General features: G+C 46.8%; 2 protein-coding genes across 3 annotated transcripts in view; both read left to right on the top strand.

The window, feature by feature from the left end:
* The window catches only part of lyn (LYN proto-oncogene, Src family tyrosine kinase), a 15,762-nt gene extending 13,954 nt beyond the window's left edge, over positions 1 to 1,808 (top strand). For both annotated transcript variants that reach the window (XM_083690321.1, XM_083690322.1), the window contains exons 12-13: positions 447 to 578; positions 970 to 1,808. In XM_083690321.1, the coding sequence (XP_083546447.1) occupies positions 447 to 578; positions 970 to 1,172 (335 nt within the window). In that variant the 3' untranslated portion in view covers positions 1,173 to 1,808. The remainder of the gene's footprint in view (positions 1 to 446; positions 579 to 969) is intronic.
* A 726-nt stretch (positions 1,809 to 2,534) lies between these two features.
* On the top strand, positions 2,535 to 8,167 carry urod (uroporphyrinogen decarboxylase). Its single transcript, XM_083689635.1, has 10 exons — positions 2,535 to 2,652; positions 3,991 to 4,103; positions 4,427 to 4,506; positions 4,635 to 4,697; positions 4,870 to 5,067; positions 5,451 to 5,612; positions 6,007 to 6,141; positions 6,309 to 6,409; positions 6,763 to 6,829; positions 7,287 to 8,167. Exons 1-10 carry the CDS (start codon positions 2,630 to 2,632, stop codon positions 7,449 to 7,451), a joined length of 1,107 nt encoding a protein of 368 aa, XP_083545761.1. The 5' UTR covers positions 2,535 to 2,629; the 3' UTR covers positions 7,452 to 8,167.
* The last annotated feature ends 1,127 nt before the right edge of the window (positions 8,168 to 9,294 follow it).

The following is a 9,294-nucleotide window of genomic DNA, read 5'->3' on the forward strand; positions in this document are numbered from 1 at the left end:
CTTGAGGCACCATCACATTGATGTTTATCTAAGGGACCGGCTTTATGAAAATACCCAGGCAGAAGAGGGGGAGGCTGGTGGCGGTAGAAATCGATTTCCATGCATCACAATGAGCCCATCCTCCGATTTCTACCCCCACGAGCCTCCCCAAGGCAGGCAGTGCACTTGTTGTTTCTCTTTCCTATGAGGAAACAGAGGTCAGTTTCTGCCATGTAAACACGGCGGCATCAACCCTGGTTGTCAATTCATATTGTCGTCCTGAACGCAAGGCAAGCCTTGTTCAAGTATGCCTTTGTCAGCAGTTTAAAAAAAGAAGAAGAGAAGAATTGCTTTCCTTTTCTCTAGTATCAGTAGACGTATTATTTTACCAGAAGTGTCTAAAATTACTCTCTCTCTCCCTCCCTCTCTCTGAGTGTGTTATTTATGCGAGTACTTCCTGGTTGCAGGTGCCAAGTTTCCAATCAAGTGGACGGCTCCAGAGGCCATTAACTATGGCTCCTTCACCATCAAGTCTGACATGTGGTCCTTCGGAGTTCTACTGTATGAAATCATCACATATGGGAAAATACCCTACCCAGGTGACTGAATAACACTACGTGAACACAAAGTAGCCTACTGTAGACACATACACAAGATGATTCCTTCACACATTGAGCTTAAAAGCTTCAGGTAAGAATCTGGTATGTTTGTGCTGCTGACTCATGGTTCACTGTTATGTGCTGCCCTCTGCTGGTTGCTTGTTGTAAAAGCACCCTTTCACATGACTACAGCGTTTTATTGCGATGACTGAGTGATGTTGTTATTAGGTTGATATTTAAAGATGTTTCTTCCCCTTGCTAAACCATTTTCCTCCACATAAACAAAAGTGTTGGTTTCATCCGCTCCATTTGATTTACCAGGAGTGGGCTCTTTCTCACCCAGAGTTCCTTGTTCTCACTGTGGCTGTGTTTGTTTCTGCTCCTCCCCCAGGGATGAGCAACGGCGAGGTGATGGCGTCCGTACAGAGAGGCCACAGGATGCCCCGCCCCGAGAACTGTCCCAACGAGCTCTATGACATCATGACCACCTGTTGGAAGACCAAGCCGGACGACAGGCCCACGTTTGACTACATTCAGAGCGTCCTGGATGACTTCTACACCGCTACTGAGGGGCAGTACCAGCAGCAGCCTTAGAGAGAACCTACAGTACACACACACACACACACACACACACACACACACACACACATTTGAACAAACAAACACACACACACACACACACACACACACACATAAACACACCCTGGTGTTGGTAACTTGTTTATTTTTCAAGCGAGCTAAAGATTTACCTTTGAACTCAACTTCATATTGAAGTACAGTATATAATACACCTGCTTGTGCATTTCAGCATTTGTACAGATTGACTGATTGAGTGAATGCGCCATATCCTCGTCTACTGCTGTGACCCAATTCAACTTGCAACCTTCCTGAGGGATTCTTACATTGAAATGCACAAAACAGAAATTCTGATGGCAATCGTATTATTTATTAACACTGTCTATTATGCATCGTGAATTCAATAAGGAATTTTACCAGTGCAAGTGCTTTTTCTTTTTTTTTTTAATCTATCTAATGCCTAAATAATGAATACTTGTGGGCGTCGGTGGCCCACATTTCCAGGTACACGTTTGTTTTAGGAGCTAATAGGATTGTACTGTAAACAACACATTTCTATCGAGAGGCAGTCCCACCAATTACACCAGTTACACCAATTACACCAGTTAAAGCATTCCTCTGAACTTTTACATGACCAAAGATGTGTTGTAGAATGTTGGGGGGTGTAGAATGTTGGGGGGTGTAGAATGTTGGGGGGTGTAGAATGTTGGGGGGTGTAGAATGTTGGGGGGTGTGTGTCAGTTCAAATGAGGACATGAGCATCCAGAGTTCTGAATATCCGTCACAAGGTGAATTACTGTATGTGTCTGTCTAATCTTACTCTTATAGTTTTACTTGTTGTATATATTATGTTATTGTTGTTTTATTGTGATATATTGAAGATGGATAATGATCATGTGCTTATAGAAATGTGCATTGAATAAATGTCGTGATGATTTATTTCAATAAATTTTGCACATTTTTAACACTGTGTTGTGCAGATTTTCTTCATTAATATTATATGGCTTACATGTCTAGATGATAGTCTACAAGATGCAAGATAATTGTATTTCCACACAACCTGTGGTCCTCTGCTCAGTTGGTAGAGCGTGGCGCTAACAACGCTTAGGTTGTAGGTTTGATTCCTGTTGGGACCATATATACTGAAATGTATGCACTCACTACAATGTCAGTCGCTTTGGATAAAAGCGTCAGCTAAACGGCGTAGCCAAATGGCAGACCACGGTCTCACTCTCCTAAGGATCCCACTTAGCACCTACCAGGCCGCAAGGCGGCAGAACGGGACGCCTGGAACGCACCCGTAAATGCTGTCACATGACCTTCCAAAGATGGCCGCGCCCTGCAGCAGATGGGCGTGACAGAAGTTCAGGACAGTTTAGATGAGCATCCAGGAGGCAGCAGGCTGCTACTGACGTCTCGGACGAAGGGAACATCATCTTTGAACACATTCACCCTTCGCAACCGACAGCTTCATCATGAGCAAAGACGATCTAATACTGTACGTATGTTTAACAAAGCTGTCACCTTAAACGTCAGATAGATAGCTAATGTTGATGTTAGCCATCTCAGCTAGCGAATAGAACTTCTAGCTACATGCTGTTGCTTTGCGTAGAACGACAGCTACTCTGTCACGGAACCGGTGTTTGCAGTTGTATTTGTGTGCCTTTTCCGTGTTGATGGATAGTCTAACCTAACATGAATTCGATGTTAAATGTTTGTGGAAAAAGCTGCAGCTCGCCGACTCTAGAAAACCTGTCTCGTTTGTCTCGCTACGTATTAGAAAAGCGCTCCGCGTCATTTGAATTCAACCGTCGTTCCTCTGTGTTCCTCTGCGTGCGGCTGATAACCGAGACGAGGACTTATCTGGTGTCATCACCCGCTCTTCCTTAGCACGCAAACGGGGGTGCCCGACATCACAGCTAGGATAAGGAGAGGAGTAGCCCACTTTATGATAAGAATACCTACTTCATCATGAGCTAATTGTTGTATAGTAATGAAGGTTATTATTTCATGTGTATGATTCGGTCTATCTGGCTGTGTTGAGTGATAGTAGTTGGGTTGGGAAGCGGAGGGCTGTGTTAGAGTTATTCATCTTTATCTGTATTTCTAACCCATTCAACTGTACCGTTTGACAGGACTTATGAAGAAGGCAGTAAGTGTTGACAGGCAGTCTCAACTGTGATAGAAATATTATTGATAGAGATGTGTTTAGACTACTGCTGTACGCGTATAACAGTATACTAGGCCTGTCTGCCCTTATGGTGAGGCGAGCTGTGGAAATTTACTGAGTATTGTTGTTGGGCAAAACGAGGGTTGGAGGTTGGGAGCGGACTGTGGGAAACAGTCCTTGAGACACCTGTTGTTGACGAGGTGAGCTCCAGACCGCCAACATCCCTATCTTTGTCCTTGATTGTGTTCTTTAAGGAGGACGGTTGCTGAGCTGCGCCTCAGAGATCTCACTGAGATCTCAACTTCTGTTTGGAGTGTCTCTCCGCTTCATATTGTGGCTTTAACAAGACCCTCGGCTCTTGAATCTCACTTTTACTGAAATACAATACTACAGTGGAGAATTTCCACGACACAGCCCACTCCTTATAGGCTTGTATAATCAAACTGTTCTTCATTGCCTCTGGTTCAGTACAGCAAAGACTGAACCTGAGGCAATTGAATTGAACTAGGTAGTTCAGATCAATACAATTCCGTTTTTGAAATTACAGTTTTGTCTCGGGACGGTTCTCAGCTGTTAGATCTGGACCGTGCTTTACTGTACTCACAGACAGTCTTATTTTTGAGGGTTTGTGTCCTGAGTCTTACATGTAATTGTCTTCATGTTCAGGCCCAAAGACTTCCCCCAGCTGAAGAATGACGTGTTCCTGCGGGCTGCCCGCGGCGAAGAGACCCCGCATGTCCCTGTGTGGTGTATGAGGCAGGCTGGACGCTACCTCCCAGGTGGGTGTCTGTCTGTCTATGGGCCACACCACACCACACCACAGACCACACCACAGACCAGACCACGGACCAGACCACAGCTCATATGTATATGAGGCACATTAGGGGAGGCTGGTGGAGGTAGAAATCGGAGGACGGGCTCCTATAGGTCCAGCTACAGTGCACTTTCTCTCTCAGGAGGAAAAAAACCCCATTGAATCACCCAAGATCATTTCACTGATACTAGAAGGGCACATTCAAGCAATTAAAATGTCAGACGGTTGTAGTTGCTTGTATTGTGTTGCTGCTGGCTTTGACACGTGGTGCTGTGTGCCTGTTTGTAGAGTTCCGTGAGTTCAGAGCAGGGAAGGACTTTTTTGACACCTGCCAGTCCCCTGAAGCCTGCTGTGAACTCACTCTCCAGGTAAGCATCGCATCACTCTTACACTTCTTACACACACACACACACACAACCACGCACGCACGCACACACACACACGTACAGTATCTCAGTATAAAACACTCAGTTCTCCTCACACTCTTGTCTTCCAGCCACTGAGACGCTTCCCCTTCGACGCGGCCATCATCTTCTCTGACATCCTGGTCATCCCACAGGTGAGGGCCGCCTAGTCCACAGGCAAACTTTGTATTTACCATGAATTAACTAAAGGTCCGACCTGTCTCCAAAAGCGATGAGGGTCTCCAGGTCTTATGTTTATGTGTGTGTGTGTGTGTGTGTGTGTGTGTGTGTGTGTGTGTTCCTCCCTCCCTCCCTCCCTGTCCCCAGGCCATGGGCATGGATGTCCAGATGGTTCCGGGGAAGGGTCCTACGTTCCCGGAGCCCCTGAAGGAGCCAGAGGACCTGCTGCTCCTGCAGCCCAAGGTGGATGTCCAGGCTGAGCTGGGCTACGTCTTCAAGGCCATCACACTCACACGACACAAGATCGAGGGCAAGGTGCCCCTCATAGGCTTCACAGGCGCCCCGGTGAGACCTCTCTCTCTCTCTCTCCTTTTCCTTCTGCTCCTCCTCCTCTCCTCTTCCTCCTCCTCTGTCTCTATCTCTCTCTCTCTTTCTTTCCTTTCCTCTCCTTTTCCTTCTGCTCCTCTCTCCTCCTCCTCTCTGTCTCTCTCTTTCTTTCTTTCTTTCTTTCTTTCATACACAAAAAAAAGTCTTCACTAGTCAGATGATGACTTTGCTAGTCCCACCATATCTGCTTGCTCTTGTGATCTTAAGTGACTTCAATGAATTGACCTGGTACCCTCTCTCTCCCTCCCTCTCTTTCTCTCTCTCTCTCTCTCCCTCCCTCTCTCTCTCTCTCTCCCTCCGTCTCTCTTTCTCTCTCCCCCCCCCCTCCTCTGTAACCACAGTGGACCCTCATGGCGTACATGATCGAGGGGGGGGGCTCCACCACTCACTCAAAGGCCAAGCGTTGGCTCTACCGCCACCCGGAGGCCAGCCACAAGCTGCTGAAGATGCTGACCAACGTCGTCGTAGAGTACCTCCTGGGACAGGTGGCCGCAGGGGCGCAGGTGAGCAGTGCACCATGGTTCCTGCCTGCCTGTTCTTTTCGATGCAGCTACATAAGTTTGACCTTGTGTACATCGTTAGCCAAGGGCTATTCCCTTATGGAGATATTGTCTTATAGAATAATAATTACAGATTATAGCATGTTATTTCCAACAAAATGAGGACATAACAGAAAGTGTCATGTCCCTAGAAATAAGCCTTTAGTGATTCAGTCAAGTAGTCAACCATAGACTTATTCCAGAGTACATCTATAGACTGACTGATAGTGTGTGTGTGTGTGTGTGTGTGTGTGTGTGTGTGTGTGTGTGTGTGTGTGTGTGTGTGTGTGTGTGTGTGTGTGTGTGTGTGTGTGTGTGTGTGTGTGTGTGTTTCTCCCTCCCTCCCTCCATATCCCAGGCTCTGCAGGTGTTTGAGTCCCACGCTGGCTGCCTGGGTCCAGTGGAGTTTAAGGAGTTCTCTCTGCCCTACCTCCGAGACATTGCACGCAAGGTCAAGGAGAAGCTGAAGGAGTCAGGACAGGACGTGCCCATGGTGAGCACACGCACACACACACACCTCACCATTTCACCAGTAGATGGCGCAATACGGTCAAATATGTGCCGTGGCTGATACTTCAGCTGGAGGGATTCTCTGTCTGTGCTGTAACTCACTCCCTCCCTCCCTCCCTCCCTCCCTCCCCCCCTGTGTGTATGTCCCAGATCGTGTTTGCCAAGGATGCTCACTACGGTCTGGAGGACCTCTCTCAGTCGCACTATGAGGTGGTGGGTCTGGACTGGACCATGGACCCCAGCTCAGCACGGTACGACGCGGAACATTGACCTCCCTTTCAGAGAAACACGTCGATCATTACAACGGTTGCTAGACAGTCCGTGGCAGAGCCAACATTGGCACAGAGGGATTGTGTCAGAGACTCTCCCTCACTGAGGGTTCATGAGGATTAGGTCAGCTGTCTAGGCAGTGGAGGGGGGGGGGGGGGGGGGGGGAGGGGTTGGGGGTACAGGTACTTAAAGGGGAGCAAAAGGAGAGTGAAGAAACAGTGAAGAGAGAAACCTTGCACTTAAAAAATTTTTTATTGAAGGATAATGAACTAACTATAGTGTCTGTGTGTACGTGTGTGTACGTATGTGTGTATGTGTGTGTTTGTGTGACCAGGGAGCGGACTGGAGGAAAGGTCAGCCTGCAGGGCAACATGGACCCCTGTGCCCTCTACGCCCCCAAGGTAAGGCTGGGCCGAGCCGCTCAAAGGGGTGGATATTCACTGGGAGATACCACTCAATAGGGGTGTTTATTTACTGAAGGAAAAATACAAAAATATAAGAAAGATTAAATGAAAAATGTCCACTATGATTTGCTGCTTGCATTACAACATGTTGTAATCCATTAAATTATAAATCTTTAATTTATATTAAATTAAAGACGCAATATGTAATGCCTCCTAATGGTTCTATATGACTTCAGTTTCAGAAACACAACAGCTAAAATCTGACACTGCAAGTCCATTTCGTGGGGTTGTATTATTATTAGGGAGGATGTTGTTGTTTGGAACTTTAAACTGAATTTGCCTGGTGGCAGATTTCCAGCAGATTTATGCTCTGCCAATGTGATGAATACCATCAACTTCTACACTGCACTAACAATTCTCTCTCTCTCATTTCCGTGTGTGTGTGTTTTGTCAGGAGCGTATCTCTGAGATCGTGAAGAAGATGCTAGAAGGTTTCGGTACCAGAGGTTACATCGCCAACCTGGGCCACGGCCTGTATCCGGACATGGACCCAGAGAACGTTGGCGCCTTCGTAGAAGCCGTCCATACCCACTCTCGCCAGCTGAACAACCTCAAGTAACTACACACACACGCGTACTGACAACAATCATCATACTCGAACCGAAAGCAACATTGCTCAGGACTACACAGATGATCCATCATGTACTCATGCAAATCTACTGACCCTGCCATGACCCTTGACCCCGGTCTGACCCTTAGGTACAACAACACTGCTTTAGAAATTATATAAAAACATATCAACACTTATATTATTATATATATGATGCATCATGTTTTCACTTAAATCTTCCGACCCTGATCTTATTAAAAAATGTGTATTTCTGGATAAGCAATAACCAATATTGTCCAAGTCTTGGGACACTTTAATCAGTTTAGTTTTTGTATGTTTTTTTTTTTATTCCCTTCAAGAGTTAATCCCTTGACAAAAGGCGTACAAGGACGTCCAATAACATTCGAACAGTCATATCTGTTAGTGGTTTTATGCGTTCGCCCAGATCTGTTTTTCATCAGATATAGACAACAGTATCATCTCCAAACGTGTGTGAGTGGGTCAGGTCAGATGTGGTTATGTAGAAGGGTTGAACTCTCCCTGTTGTCTGGCCTGCTGAACTGATACTGCAGCACGGGTTGTGTGTCTGAAGTACCACAGTAAACACTCGTATGTGCGTATATTTTTGCCTTTTGTTTTATATTAATTTAAATAAAGACGGATTGTATTTTAATCGGACCTGAACCGTGCAGTGTATTTGAAATAAAGTGTACATTGGAATTGTATTGGTTGTTTTAGAGCTTGTGTGTGTGTGTTTTCCTATGTAAAGTTCACCCAAGGACACGGTAGAAGGTACTTCCAACCAGAAATTTTAACCAGCTATACAGGAAATATAATATTGTTGGTCACATGGGTAAACTCCCTGTCCACACACTCAGTCCCCCAATCACTGTGGACCATACTGGACTGTTGCCTAGCATTATCACAGAGACCTGCCCATTCCAAATGAGATGGAGGGAGGGAGCGAGAGGGGGGGGTTAGGGGCTTAGGATTGGTGGAGATCAATGTTTCTGCACAAACCAGTTTGCTACCAAATTCAATCATCTCTCTGATTGGTTCGTATGTCCAACAAACTATTTAGAAATTATTGGGGGGTGGGGGGGGAGCTTAATTTTATAACTGGTTTTGGATTAAAGGGAGATCACGATGATATTAATCATCACTACACAGACGTGTTCTACACAAGGAATAAAATGACTATTTAATCCCAAGGGGTGTTTTTCTCTAAAGGCAACTAAGCAGAAGAGATAAGTAGATCCACGCAAATCCAGTTGTTGTTGTTGTTGTTGTTGGGAATGGTTGAGACGGAATTCCACAAAAACACAACATCACATGATCGCTGATGTGTGGTGTTGTGAGGGAGTTCCGGGGTGTATTCAATAAGAGGAGGAGGTGGGGAAGGAGGGAGGGGAGGAGTAGAAGGAGGAGGTGGTGGGGGAGGAAGAGGTGGAGGAGGCAGATGAGGGGAGGAGGAGGTGGGGGAAGAAGAGGTGTAGGAGGAGGAGGAGTGAAGGTGGGGGAGGAGCAGGAGGAGGAAGAGGTGGGGGAGGGGAGGAGTAGAAGGAGGAAGAGGTGGAGGAGGTGGTGGAGGAGGAGGGGAGGAGTAGAAGGAGGAGGTGGTGGGGGAGGAAGAGGAGGAGGACGCATAGGAGGAGGATGAGGGGAGGAGGAGGTGGGGGAAGAAGAGGTGGAGGAGGAGTAGGCGGAGGTGGTGGAGGAGGAAGAGTTGGAGGAAGAGGAGGAGGAGGAGGTGGGGGAGGAGGTGGAGGAGGAGGTGGGGGAGGAGGCGGAAGAAGAGGAGAAAGAGGAGGTGGAGGAGGAGGATGAGGGGGGGAAGAAGAGGTGTAGGTGG

Source organism: Argentina silus, assembly GCF_951799395.1.
Source record: "Argentina silus genome assembly, chromosome: 18".
Taxonomy (NCBI): domain Eukaryota; kingdom Metazoa; phylum Chordata; class Actinopteri; order Argentiniformes; family Argentinidae; genus Argentina; species Argentina silus.